We start from the raw sequence: 15277 nt of genomic DNA on the forward strand, positions 1-15277 counted from the left end.
GACTGCTTGTGAAGTTTGACTTGCCTGGTGTAACACTTAGTGTAACTAACACAGCCTCGCTGTTCGACCATCTTCATGAATTGGAAGCTGTGGCGATTTTTTTTCAAATGACCCGTCTTCTTTGTTCCACACTCAGGCTGTTTGTGCATGCAGTTTGAGACCACAGAAAGCTCATTGTTTTTGAACCGCTGGAGCTCCTCCTTATCACGACGGTTACACTTCTAAAGAAGCTATTCCTTGAAGTATAAGGGTACTATAATTTTGCATGTATAACCAAATCACACTAAAAAATTTTGCCTAGGGCATGCACTGCCATGAAGCCACACTTCATGCTTACGTGAATGAAAACAGTTTTCGAGAAGATCCGAGTGCTGTTGTATGCAGCTATTTCCAGGTGTTATACATGTGGATTTCTTTTTCATTCCAGGCTGTTGTAACTGGGGGTGCGGTTTATTCTCAGTGATGGGTTGCAGACGAAAAAATACATATAAATGGAAGGTGCAATAAATTTTCTTTTTCTGGGGGGCGAGCCTTTCTGCATTCTTGACTTGTCACCGACTATACTGTGGCTAAAATGAGGCCAGGCAAGAACATGCCTTTCTGTCTTCAAAGGCACACAGTGAGAACTTTGTTGAAGGCACACCTTTCTTTTGCATCACAGCTAGATGATCTCTGCGACTTCAAGCACTGCATGTGGCATATGACAAGGTTTGATGGAACGACTCAAACTGTTTGAAAGACTTGTGGGGCATATTGTGGCGCACGATGGTACCCCTGCCAAACACAACATTAAAGGCACTGTCGTTGCATGTTCTACCTGCTGGAAAACGTTTTCTCTGTGCATTATGTTTCCCGAATTACAGCAGAAACTATGCTAACAATGTGCACTCCTTAAAGGGCCCCTCACCAGGTCTTGCCATATTGAGTTGACAAGCACAGAGCATACAAGGCGCGATAACAATAGTGTCTGCAAAATATTAATGAGCTACGTGCCGCGGAAAGATCTGAAACTTCAAACTGAACGGCGTTTTTCCTTCTCCTCACGACTGCCGCACTCCACGCCAGAGGATGACGTACACATGCTAGTGCGCCTACATACACGTGTTTGCGCTGCGACGTCGCTCATAGTGACACGTGACCTTGAGAATTATACAAGGCAACATCTCTTATTTCAGTAATCTGTTGCTTGAATAGACTAATCAAAGTTTAGAGAAACAATAAAACGCACAAACTGAATGTCTGCATGTTTTTGTTTTGCTTCGCACCTCAGCAAGAGAGATATACTGCATCTACTCGAATCTGGGCCAGCCCCGATTATAAGCCGACTGCCAAATGTCCGAAGCCAGAAAAAATTAAAAAACTTACCTCGAATGTAGGCCGAACCAAAAAGTGAGGGCAGCTTTCACAAAATGAAAACAGCATTTATTTAACATGAACATGCCAAGCTTACTCTACATTAGCATCGCTGCTAGCTTCGTTGCTATAGCTCAGACCACACGCATGCTTGCGAACATGCGCAAGCTTGCGCCCGCACGCCCATGCATGCGCAGGCAGTGCGGCACAGCTCGCACGCATTGAAACACGGCATGATCTCGGTGAACAGCTACTCCCTGTTATCATGCGCTTATTTTCCTTATTGCTGTCACCCTCTCATTGCTGCACATGCAAAAAGCGTCTCACGCTGCCCCCCTCCGACGGTACATTTTTCTCATCGATGCTGAAGTCTGGCCCGGTTTCAACGTTTGACGATGCCTCTGTGTCTAGCACAACTTTTAGCTTGAAAGCAGTACTATAGTAGCATCGCCTGTTTGGTGCCCTCACGATAACCCCACGCTATGGGCCACGTCACACGCCGATACGACACTGGGCTAAATAGAGGCCGCGATGCTGACTTTTCTAGATGACATTAGCTATTATAATGAACTAGAAATATTCTAGTTCACGATACTAGCTATGCACCATATTTATCATTTTAAATTACAACCCAGTGTGCTTTTTAATATCGTCGAATCTAAGCTGACCCTGTAGTCTGGTATATGGTTAATTGAAAAAAAAAAAAAATATCGATAAATATGGTACTTCTGTTTCACCTGCTTGTTTCCATGTCGTGCAGTCGCACACACAGACAACAAAACTATGTCATGTTCTACCGTGTTCCAAAGAGGGATCATTCTCTGTGATCCGCTTATGTCTGCGTCAGTATTCGTGTACCACTGACTTATACCGCTAGTCAGGTGTCCTTGTGCGTAGCGCGACACCGTCAGCGGAAGTGCGCCGCGCCATAAAAAAATGAGGAGAAAAAAAAAATGAAGGCGGGGCCCGTGATGTATGCATCATACAATCCTCAAGGTCCAGTATAGGAGAACGCAGGGAAGAAATTTCACTTGCGGAGGTTAGATGGGGCAAGTGGAGAGAGTGTATAGCTTCACAGTGGAGCTTGCCTCCTCAATTCATGGCTTCGTGGCACTGAAATATTGCTATCTTGGCTGTTAATGAGCCAATTACAAAAATTTTTGCGACAGAACGCTCCCTAGAGGACACCTAACTTCCTCTGTATAACCAAAATTCGCTATAGGGCTTGGTGAGGGGCCCTTTAAAGAGACACTAGAGAAAAATGATTTCTTCTGTATCAGTAAATTACTCTTCCACAATACCAAAAACACCAGTCTTGACACAAGATGATGCTTGGCAAGCCAGAAAAAACAAGAAAAACACAAAAGACGGGTGGCACTGTTGCCTTGAAGCTCCCGCACCAGCTTACCATGACATTATGAATTTTGATGCCACCTACTAGGGCCATATTTCATGCCTTAGCAGTATAAATTGACCTAACAGTGGTCTAAAGGAGCCAAGGACTGAATATGGCATGTTTCGCAAACTTTTACCGAGCCAACACGGCCCAAGTACAAGAACTACTTTGAAATTTGTGATGTCGCACTGACGTTCCGGGAGCGAGGCTTCAATGCAAAATTGAACAACTGAAACTTTGAGATCAATCTTTCTCTTTTATAATTGGTCTATTATCGCCTAGTTATTGATAACAGAGTTTTCAAACAATACTTTAGCAGTCTAAATTACTTTATTGTTTTACTTTAGTGCCTCTTTAAATATCTCTGCTTGACCAGTTTCATGGGAGAAATAAGAGGACGCGAGACACTCACGCGCGTAGGACACTTTTGCACCTTTAAAATCACTTATGGCTGAAATAAAGTAAACAATGATAACAATAATGTAATATAAAATGAGAAAAAATGTAAAATGAGCAAGAATGTAATTAGACTTACTTTAAATGATAATTGTTTGGATGCAAGAAATCTGCTGCTTGTTCAGTGGTTTAGGGGCACTTTTCTCTTGCCGTCCTTAAACGACAAACCCCTTACAGCAAGTAAACAAGTGATGTACAAAGACACATTACAGAAAGGCTTGAAAACAAAAATACTAGATATTAGGAAAAAATGTTATGCAATCTGGGATTCATTGAAAAATTAAAATGGACTTGATTGCAATACTGCTGAAGAATTAAAAAAGATATGCTTTACAGAGTGTCTGTCCTTCAATGAGCTGAAGAACAAGCAGTTAACCATAAGCACGGCTAAGCAATTTTGGTTATAACTTAAAAATAGCAGAAAACATGCCAGTGTATTTTCAAAGATTCAGTTTCAACGGAGAAATGTTTGTTTCTACCTTAAAAAAATTTGGCATAGGGATAAGAGAAAGGTTATAATTTTGCCTGAAAGGCAAAGCACTGATAGCGTGATAGCGAAGTATTAAAGAACTAGACAAAGTAGTGTTGGCAGTTTCATTGGCCTTATAAATTGCAGTACGTAGATATTCACTCAATAATCAAATTTACAACCATGGTGTCACGTGCAAATTGGCAAACACGAACAGGTCTCCCTCAAGATGTATGCCCAAAGAAGCTGCTGACTCAGGCTGAATTCGAGGAGCATGAACCAAAGCTTGCTGAAGCCGCAAAAAGGACAACATGCATTTTGGCCCACTCGGGCCCCAGCAGATCGGTGTGCGTCAACGTCTCATGGTGCAAAACTTTGCAGATGTCCACTACAGTTGAGTCTGTTGAATTACTTAGTAACACTGGATTGTACGTTTTCCCATTTAGCACGTTACTTCGTTGCATTTTACTCCAGAACGTGTGAACGAGGTTCTACTGTACAGTGCTCAATTAATGAAATGCAACAGCATGAACAGGCGGTAGTACTTGGTGAAATGAAGTTGGAAGGGGAGCAAATTTTGTTACATCCATTATAGCGCTTTGCTGAACTATATGCCGAACAAGGTGCACAACTTAGAAAATGCAAGGAAGGCTACTTTGTGGCCCGCTGGACCACTACACAGCCACATTTGTGATTAAGTTGTAATACAACAGCAAAAAATGTTTGGCAAGTGCAACACATGACTTCGCAACACGTGATGCAGCAGCCTTTATGATAGCCACCTTTTGATCCAATGTGATGGTCTTTCGCTTGTTTTTAATTCGGCTTGTTCACATTGTCATGAAATTGGTGAAACGGCAATGTGGTAGGAGAAACGTCAAGCTGCACGGCAAAACAAATCTGTCAAAGCCAAGCAGCTCGGGACACACAACATACTGCGTGACAACTGAACAGCAGCTGATTCACTGCCCTCAAGCCATGCCGGCTTGGCTTAGCCTGCTATGCCTAGCTGTACCAGGCTGCAAGGTGCACCGCCATAAAGTGCACTATATATAGTTACGGTGTGAGGGAGAAGCCACATGATAGTGAGCTTTTGCTTGAGTGTGACAGTAAGAAAGACCAGTGTTGTTTGACGGCCTATTTGATGCAGGAGTTATTGAACTGCAGCGTCGAAATAGTGTCAATCACCATGACGTAGTACTCCGTGCATGACGGTCCGGTATTTGTTGGTTTGAGAGACGAATCAATTTTGTTGTATTTAATGGGAGGGCAATTTTAGTTTGTTAAAGCGAGATTTTAAACACGTGGATCTCTATGGGGACTTCAAGGGAAATTGCACTTAGTACTTCATTCTAGCTACAAATTTGATTATTCCAGTTTTGTTATAACGAGGTTTGAGTGTGTTGTAGAGGGCACCTCTCCACTTGTGGCTAGAACACAACAAGGGGAGTGCAGCCTAGTTGATACCTTGCATGTTTTTCATTAGCTCCTGAAGCACATGCACCTCACACTGTCCCAACCAAGTGATAAAAGTGTCCAAGTTATTGCATTTGTTCATAAAAGACTGCACCAGTCTGGCCTGAATGCCAGATTTCCGTGCATATAACCTGCACAAATAACTGCATAAGACCATCTTTAAATCTTGGTTAGAGCATCCCTGCCAGAATGAACTCAAGGCAAAGCTCCAGAAGCAACTTTGCTTTGCCCCGTTTGGTTAACGCTGCTTCTGCTCTCCTGCTCTATGGGGGTACTGCATGGCAGCACAGCAGGTTCATTATCTTCGTGAAGCCGCACCAGAACCTCTTTGTAGACAAATTTCCTGAACTGCTTGTGCAGGCTATATGCACGGAAATACGGTGAGCGTGTACCTTTAGCAACCTTTTAACATAGTACGGAAACTTGCTAGTGATGAACGCCCCTTGGTAGAAGCGAAGCAATGGCATGAAAACATTTCCTGGGTTGGAGCTGGGGATGAGGCCGAAGAAAATTTTGTGCATGCAGGCACAAGACAGGCAGCCAACTGCAAAATCTTGCAACAACATGAAACAGGATGAGCTGGCTGCTTCACCGGCAAGCTTGGCCTGGGATGTACTACAACCATCTGCTTTGGCAAGTTGTTTCCTGCCATTGGGAGTGGAGGGGCGGTCTGTTCAAAAACTGTGGAAACCAACTGCCGTGGCGGGGACGATGGCACACATTTATCCGAATGAGAAATGCTTGGTCTGCAAGGTATTCTTGATACAGTTTCGCTAATGCCCCATGAGTCTTCCCCGGAGGATGAATCACAAGCCAGCGCTAGGGAGAAGAGAAGGAGATGTGCGCAAAATAGTGCCAATCAAAAATGTTTGTCGACTTTTGCATTTCTGCATGTGCACGGCACAGCAGTGCAATATGCAAGTTGATGAGATGAGAGTGGTGGCAGGTACTGTGCAATAATAATATTAACACAGGTGGCTGCTACCAACAACACCTGCTCATGGCTTACAAAAGATAGAGCAACTGACCCATTTCTTTTTTCTTTGCGATGCACAAATCTTATTAAGTATGCAATGGCTTCAGTGGAAGCTTTCTACAATTAACAAACTATATGCTGCATAAATGTCAGCACTGAAATGTTGGTCATATGCTGTCTTTGATCCCTTACTTTGTTGTAAAATGTTCAGTGCTCTACAAGCAGGACACCACTTAGTTTGATGCTATGGGCATAATATTTCAAGGTGAAACATTCCCAATGACTGAAACATTAACAGAGGGCCCTATTCATGGGCCTGACTTGGTCAGTCATCAGGATAGGGATCACCTGGGAGTGTCAAGTGCTGATGCCTCTATTCAAGGTGTGAAATTGATTAATAAGAGGTGGGCTGTAGTATGCACAGATTATCGCTTTACAATACCAGAAAAAAAAAAAGGCCTCTCGTATCACGAGAGGAAGGAGGCTTGGTAAGTGAAAACAATAAATGCAAGAACAAAAAGACGGGCTCTGCGACGCTGCTTGAAGTTCTCGCATGAGCCTAGCCATGACGTCATGCACAGTCAATGACCGATTATTTGGATACTGATAATAAGATATGCACGATTGTTCAGACAGCTTGGTGGCACTGCAACTAGCCAGCAGACTTAATCTATAATGACGACCAAAATGTTTGACACCTTACTGCATATCGTGCGATAATTCGGACTCCCACAACATGACTATGTGCTAATTTCGCCACCAAGACTAGCAGAAATAGCTATACTTTTGTTCCTTAGACGTTGCCGGCATGGCCATCGGCTATGTCGCCAACACTCTGCAAAACAGAAACTAGCGATGCACTTGTCGGTCTAGTAGCATATGTGCGCAAAGAAATAGTTTCCAGAGATAGCCATCGAAAGATAGTTTCCTTTTCACGATATTTTGCATTACTAGCACAGGACGCATCAACGGGCAACAGCGTTTTCGCACTGTGATTGCGCACTTACTACAATGTTCCCATGCCGCATTATCAGTTATAACGATGAAGTCTGGCTGCTGGGCATCCGTGTCAAAAGGTAATGGAATGCGAAATTCTTGAAAAGAAAAAAGAAAAAGTGAAATGTGAGCCGCTGCATGATTGCCCATCACCCCAACTGCCGCTGCATGCTTCTCTCCACGAGAGATGCACGCCAGCCTTGCGCGCATCTCTCCCGTCGCCCTTCACCCCTCCGAACACGAATGGGCTGCGCCCGTAGCTTTGTGTCGCACCACCCTCCGAAACAGGAATGGACTGCGATAACAACACTGCCGGTGCTGCTTTCAGATACAGTGATGTTCCTTGCAGAGAATTTTCCCTTTTTCGTGGAATTTTCGGCCACAAATTTGGAGGAAAAGGAAGGAGGGAGTCTGAGATATTGCAGGGAATTTTAAGATTGTTGAAGTAAATATTAGAATGATGCCTTTGAGCGAGCAATCACTAACAAACCGCAACTCACCCTTTTCATTGGACAGGCCAAACTTGGAGCTGGTCGGCTTCAAGTTCTAGTACAGTAAAACCTCGTTAAGCTGTACCTCCTTAAACAATAGTTTCGTTTCAAAAGTAGTAAAGTCAAATCCCCAACACAGCGGCCATTAAACATAATGCGTTTTTGTATCCGCATAAACCATATCAGCTTATTGCGTATGTATCAGTAAACACGCGGTGTTTCTACTTTTTGTCGCGAAATCACGGTGGTACGTCGGCTCGACAGAACAACGAGCCTCAGAGATCAGAATGGCCTCCAAGCGCAAACACAGAGGGCACTTGGAAGGGTGAAGTCACATCAACATCAACATCATTTCGGCGCCGTGCCAGAGTCGGAGCGTTGTGGCTCATGTTGTGGTGTTGTGCAAGCTAGGATAAAAACCGGGTGCTCAGCATAGAAGAAAGCAATAGCACGAGCGATTCAGGCCTGACAGTGGCAGATGCTGCGTGTTACGTCAGCCTCATGCAGGTGTCTGCCGAGAAGAGGGGGCTGGCGGAAAAGCTGGCTTGTAGCTTGAGTGAGTTTGAGGCCGCCGCCGTCGCTGCTAACCCACCACGGCATCAAATGACAATAACATACTTTTGTCGAGCGAAGTGAATAAATACTGGATGTCTTCTGCCCTTTTATTGCACTCCCTCATTTCGTTTTTGACAGGTAAGTGGGCGATATCACGCTATTTTGGGTAAACAGTGCTGCCGTTTAGTACATACCATAAAATCCTGTGTATAATATGAGATTTTTTTCCTATTATTAGCATCCCAAATTTTCACCTCATACTATATGCGGATCTGAACAAAAATTTCAGTCAGAAATTTGAGCTAGAAGTTTTGGTTTTGTTATTGCTGCGTGGTTATGGCTTGACTTCATTACTGCTGCGTGGCTACAGCTTGGCTTCGTTATTGCTGCATGGCTACGGCTTGGTTTGGTTATTGCTGAGCGACTACAGCATCGCTTCTTTATTGTTGAGTGCGTACCCTGGCAGCACACATGCAAACCACGCTTCGCGAAGTGCATCTTTTGTACTCCGCATTGAAGTACCAAGATGTCCGGACCACGAAAACATTACTCGGCTACTTTCAAGAGAAAGGTTATTGTAGCCACAAAGGACATCGGCAACAGTGCGGCTGGGAGGCAGTTTGGCGTCAACGAGGAAAGCATTCGCAGATCGATCGATCGCAGTGTCGATTGAAGGAAGCCCTTTTCGCGTGCAGAGGAACACGAAGAAGCTTTCGCGGCCCGAAGAGTGGGACATTCCCGGAAATCGAACTCGCCCTGACGGAGTTCGTACGCCAACAGTGAGCCACGCATCTAGCTGTGAGCATGGAGCTTATGCAAGCAAAAGTTAAGGAGCTTGAAGAGAAAAAGGGCTACCGAGCTTTGCTTTCAAAGTGAGCAAGCACTGGATTTATCGCTACATGTGCCGTGCTGGATTTTCCTTATGCCGCCGAACTTAGATTTCGCAAAAGCTGCCAGAATCCTTCAAAGAGCTGCTTGTGGCTTTCCAACACCATGTTATTTCGCTGTGCAAGTCCAAGAACTTCCAGCTAGGGCAAATAGGCAATGCTGACCAAACGTCGGTTTATCTGGACATGCCATCGCCCCTCACCGTGCATGAAAAGGGCTCTAACCGAGCTTATGTCTGGTCCAATGGCAATGAGCAAACACGAGTTACCGTCATGTTGTCGTGTGTGGCAGACGGACGCAAGCTCCCACCCTATGTCATCTTCAAGTGCAAGACAGCGCCTAAAGGTGATGTGCTGCCAAAAAATGTGGTCATGAGATGCCATGAGAAAGGCTGGATGAATGAGAATATTGTGCTTGACCGGATAAAGTCCGCCTGGTGTTGGCGGCCCAGTGCACTGTTGTCGTTCCCGTCCATCCTTGTGCTGTACGCATTTCGTTGCCATTTGGCCGACTCAGTGAAGAGGCTGTTGCGCGAATCCGGCACTGAACTTGTCGTTATCCCAGGTGGGATGACGTCTCAGCTGCAGCCTTTAGATCTTTGTGCGAACAAGCCATTCAAGGAAGCGGTCAAGGGGTGTTACGCTGATTGGATGCGCTCAGGTGAGCCTGCAGTGACTCTGACAGGGTGGCTAAAGCGAGCTTCGCCAGCCAAGCTATGCAAGTGGACTGTGGATGCATGGGCCAGCATGCCAGAGGACCTCATGCGTCGCACATTCATGAAGTGTGGCATCTCCAACGCGCTCGATGGCACGGAGGATATCCAACAAGGAACTACCTGAAGAGAGTGCAGCTAAGGAAGACAGCAATTCAAGTGCGGAGTGCAATTTAAATAAATGTTTTCCTCGAGAGTTTTCTAACTCATATTATATGCGGATAAAACTTTTTTTTCCATTTCACGTCCCAAAAATTTAACCTCGTACTATATACGGGTTCGTATTATACACGGGTTTTTACAATACTTTTTCTGAGCTCCGGACAACCACAGTTTAACGAGGCTTCACTGTAGCCATTGTTGAAAAGCTGGTGTGCTGTTTCGGTACAAAACGCGAATTGCTGTTTGTTACACCAATATTCGATAAGGTAACCTACTCAGAACTGCTAAAATGCGGCTAGCCACCAGTGTTAGTTCATGCTATACAACTCTGTCTATTTGGAAGGTATGTCAGGAACTGACATTAGAAAGTGCCAAATTATACATTAAGTTCTCATGTTGCTGTTTGGCCAAGATATTGAATAAACTAATGTTTTTTTCTTTTTTTTAGAAGACACACACATGCATATGAATGAATTAATTCTGGAGTTTTACCTGCCAAAATCCCGATTTGATTATGAGGCACACCGTAGTGGGGTCTCCGGATTAATTGTGACCACCAGGGAATCTTTAAACATTCCCCCAATGTATGGGACACGAGGGCAATTGAATTTTGCCCCACCAAAATGCAGCTGCCGCGGCCGGGATTCAATACCGCGACGTCGTGCTTAGCAGCGCAACACCATAGATGCCAAGCAATCATGCTGGCCCTGTAGGAATAACTCCAATAGAGAAAATAGTATGACATACATTGTTATTGCAAAGTATATTGCTGAGGTTTCAGCTGGTGGACCAGCCTATGTGAAGGTTGTGCACTGAAATAACATTTCAGTGCATTCCTAAGTATATATATGTGCAAGGAGATTTGCGGAGATTTTTTTTAAAAAAAGCAGGGAAAATTGTCACAAATAGGGAATTTTCGTGCATAGAAATGGAAATTCTGCTGCAAGGTACAGAACACCACTACCCAGATTAGGGCACCCTACCCAGATTACTCGCTGGGTCAGGCCCTCACAGTTGGTTCTTTATTCTATGGCCTTCGTTCTGCACAATTCTGCTAACAGATTAAGTCACTCATGCTTGTCTTTGTTCGTTGGGACTCATCGATGAAACGGAAGATGGCTGATCTGCCTTATGATCATCAGCAATGCACGACGTTGCCAGTGAAAAGAAAGCGTACTGCTCTCGATTTGGAAATGAAGTGCTTGTAACCAATGACGCAATCGTTGCGAACGTGCTTGCATCGGATAGCGACAGTGACGGCCACGAAGGTAGCGCTGACACAGTAGGGAAGGCTGCCTCAACACTGTCCCTGCCGAAGATCCTGTAGATAATTCAGTCTCTCATGGGCTTGTTTTTGTGAAGGACCTTCCGCTTCACTACGTGGAGCACTTGGATGCCTTGGAGAAGGGTGTTGGCAAGCTTCGTGTAAAGCGAGCAAGGCTGACGGACATGCGGTTTTCTTGTGCAACTCAGTGGGAAGCGCGGGGCGAGATGCTTGCAGTGATCATGTCCCGGCGTTTCTTTAGGATTTCTCAAGCTGAGATGCTGCCGTGGCAACCTTCCCGCATTGTTTAAAAGGGGCCTTTTGAGGCCACCAAAGCAATGCCTTGACAGAGCTCGTATGTAACTTGCCGCCCGTGACTTCTCTTTGCACTTGTTATAGAAGTGTCATTCTTGAACGCTGACAGCCACACCTTGTTAACAACATATGATCGAAGCACACGGGAAGTAGAGTTAAACGAGTCAACACAATCAAAAGTCGGATGGAGGAAGGTAGTGGGGAGGAGAACTGGCCTCCCCGCCATCATATCTTTCTCGGAACAGCCAGGCTATCCACCATTTCAATTTTTTTTTCATGCAACCCGATTACAACAATTATTGGTTATGACAACGGAATTTTCGTGGCACTTGAATATTGTTATAAGTGGGATCGACAGTAGTGTGCTTGGCATTGTGCCAAAAATGCTGTCGCTCCTAGACGTCGATGCTTATTGCGCTAGTCATGCGAAATTGAAGGTACCTCAAAAAGTGATGACCTGAGAATAGGGCACACATTTTTTGGCCACTTGTGGAATAAAGTCACTTATGTTTAGGCAAATCCGGTATTTAGGACTCTCGATGATTCAGATGTTGTGGCAGTCCCCGATGAGTGCAAATTATCGGTTGGCAACTGTAGTATCTTGACACTGTCTGCCTAGTTAACATGTTGTGGAAAAGATGGGCTATGCTGTACCTTAACAAGTTAGCTAAAGACTGAACATAGCAAGATTCAAGAACCTTTACAGAGGCCCAAAGACCCAAATGCTCTATAATCAACCTATTAGTGCAAAATGAACAAGAACAGCTTTTAAATAATATTTTGTCCATCTAAACTCATTTAGCATTTCCCTTTAGTATCCCTATAAGGACACCTTGTGGTGCCTGTGGAGGGGAATGGCGCCCTCCTCAACATGAAGCGAGGACCACCATTTCTCATTAGGTATGCAAAGGTAACTACTAGGAGTGTTGAAATGGTGAAAATTACTAATCACAAATATGATTATTCACGGAAATACGGAAAAACAGATATACGAATATTCAAGAAAACAACCTTTGAATATTGAGCAGAACACAGAACAGTTTTTATTCAAAGGCTCACCTGAAGAAGTAGAAGCCTGGTTGAACATAGGGCACTCTCGGTCGGTGTTGATGTGGCCCCAGTTGTGGCATTTAATGCAACGAACATTGCGCACAGGGATACCAAACGGCTGATCCCGAATCTCCTTGTTGTCCTTGGCAAAGCTGCAATGGTAACAGATCCCTCTTCAGTTTATGGAGCACCAAGGCAAATTGTGAAGCCACTTCTTTTCCTGCCTACCTTTTCTATAATCCTACACCATGAAAGAGCAGCTTATTTTCTATGATCCACACTTATCAGGCCCTTTGGAAATTTTAGTTATACACTGGAAGTTGTTAGGCGCAGTCTCACCAGTGTCCTACCGCAAAATTTTTTCACCTGGTTCATTATTAGAGGAAATAGGAGAAGAAATTGAAACATTGCATTGCTATGCTGGAACGAGGTGAGCTTCGCTGCCCAGTCTCTTCCTTTGCCTTGACTAGCATCTGCAAGCAACATTCCTCCCCTGGCATCTCCCATACAGGAGCCGAGGGACCACTTCAAGTTTACGTCACGAGCCATGCCACCCTTTTTCCTCATCTTCACTTTTTGCTGTGGTGGTTTTGCTCATTCTGCACTGGATGACTTACTGAAGTCACATACAACAATCGCTGAAACTGCAGGCAGTAGATCTTATGAACAGGTGTCTGTGCATCTGAAATTACGATTCTGTGGCAGCAAGCGAGGCTCCTTTGAGAGGAAGTACGCACGAGCTTTTGGTTCAAATTTCAACTATTTTCGGGCAATGCAGGGGTTTGCTGCTTTGCAGACACATTCATAAGTGCACTTCAAGGTTGGTACCTAATATTTGGCTCAAAATTCAAGGAGAGAGAAACAAACCTTATTCACATTCTAACTTGAGTTTTCAGTTGTTGTGATGCCAACACATTCTGGCAAGATGGTTTGCAGAGTCAGACTTCATCCAAAAATACACAATGTGTTAAAGCCAAATGATCAAAACTTACTTTCTGACAGGCATTTCTAGAGCCTAGGGCTCGAAAATGCAGCCATAACGTATGCAGTGTGAACAAACTATTTTTTTTTTATACAAATGAACAAACTGATGCCATGGCTTGGTTACTTGGCCCAGCTTTGTCTAGCTCCATGATGGCAATGTCGATTTAAACAAGCCTGCCACTGTTGGCTGTGGTCAAGCCCCACTACAGTTGTTTCCTAGCACTTTCAAAAGAAAATACCTTATGAAGATATCTACACGCATAATCACACTTTTTGTAAAAAAAATTGCCGCAAGTTCAGGTGTGCGATCATTATGCAGGTTATATGTCCCACGAAAAAAACATTTTTTTTTCATCCTGCATTTGCTGCAGGATGACAATAGGTTGACAAGCAGGTGGCTGCCGCTGTAACAGTGCGGGACACAAAAACAAACATGGCGGCTGGCAGAGCATGCCGAACATACCTGGTGAGATTAATTACGTGCATTGAAACAGTTTCTTCCATATCAGTAATGAATAATATTGTTAATATCGGCAAGTCTGTGGCAATAACATTGCCATGTCCACTTTGAGAGGATAGAAAAAGAGATGGGCATGCTTAGCTGCCAGTGACATAGAAACACATGGCGGGTATGCTGTGGAAATTGCGGCATTTGTCTTCACTACAATCCTAATACGGCATGTTCCCGCTAAGGGTGGGCGAATATCTTAGCTTTGTCACAAGCATCGATGTATGAATAGGGTACGCTGCTAACGTATCAGTGTAGATGTGGCTACTATCGTTGCCGCTTGGGATTTGTTGTGTGCCCACGAGTGCAGATGAGAAGAATTGAAAGGTGCCTTTTTTGTTGTTATTGACCACAACCATTATAAAGCCTACAAATAATAAAGCCAAGGCAAGTTTGGTTGTAGCTTTTTTTTTTTTTTCCATGGAAGTATGGAAAGTGATGAAAGGAATAAAATGGGGCATCTATATAAGAATGCTTGGTCTGTGCAGACCGCTTGGTATGTCTTGAAGAGTCGTTCGCGTAGCATTCGACATCATTCGACAGACGGTAAGCGCAATCATCATTAGCTAGACTTGGCACACGACATATCGCTGTGGCAAGTTTGGGGTGCGATCATTATGCAAGTAAATACGGTACCTAGGATTGGTCTCCAATAGACAGTGTCCATGGCATAGCCCTGATGTAGAGTTTCTTACTTGGAATGTTCAAATAGTTACAACCAAACCCAAGTTTTCAAGGAATTCAAGAGTTTTCAAGGAGGTGTACGAATCCTGGCATGATCTATGCACTGTGCTTGTCTGTTTACGATGCCCAAACCTGGTAAGGAGTCCTTTAAGGCTGTTTGAATGCATGTCGGAATGTCATATGAGGGCATGTCACAAATAATGCCAGTAAGTAAGGCTATGGCCGGTCACAAAAAAAGCCTCAACAGCAAAAGACATAAATGAGCATCAAGCAAAAAACAGACAAGACTGTTCTATTAATGCATATCATTCTACCATTATATCCGCACAGTTTTGTGAAACGTGGACCTTTCAGAAAAAAGCGCTTCAGTTATATTAACACTACTTTGTGTTTATTTTTCAGTGACAAGTGGAAGGGTGTTCAAATAGTGAAATTTCCCAATCAAATATGAACACCTCAGCACTGGTACATCAGTAGGACGTCATAAATTTCGAAGTATTTCCTTTTACCTGGGCCATTTTAGAATGGGAACATGCCATGAA

At 44.1% G+C, this 15277-nt stretch overlaps 1 protein-coding gene across 3 annotated transcripts in view; it reads right to left on the minus strand.

Moving 5' to 3' along the window:
* Positions 1-15277, minus strand: part of LOC135896835 (corepressor interacting with RBPJ 1) — a 49473-nt gene that overhangs the window by 26385 nt on the left and 7811 nt on the right. For all 3 annotated transcript variants that reach the window (XM_065425319.1, XM_065425329.2, XM_065425336.1), the window contains exon 5: positions 12569-12711. In XM_065425319.1, coding sequence (XP_065281391.1) covers positions 12569-12711 — 143 coding nt within the window. The remainder of the gene's footprint in view (positions 1-12568; positions 12712-15277) is intronic.

The sequence above is a fragment of the Dermacentor albipictus genome, chromosome 1 (genome assembly GCF_038994185.2).
Source record: "Dermacentor albipictus isolate Rhodes 1998 colony chromosome 1, USDA_Dalb.pri_finalv2, whole genome shotgun sequence".
Classification (NCBI taxonomy): Eukaryota; Metazoa; Arthropoda; class Arachnida; order Ixodida; family Ixodidae; genus Dermacentor; species Dermacentor albipictus.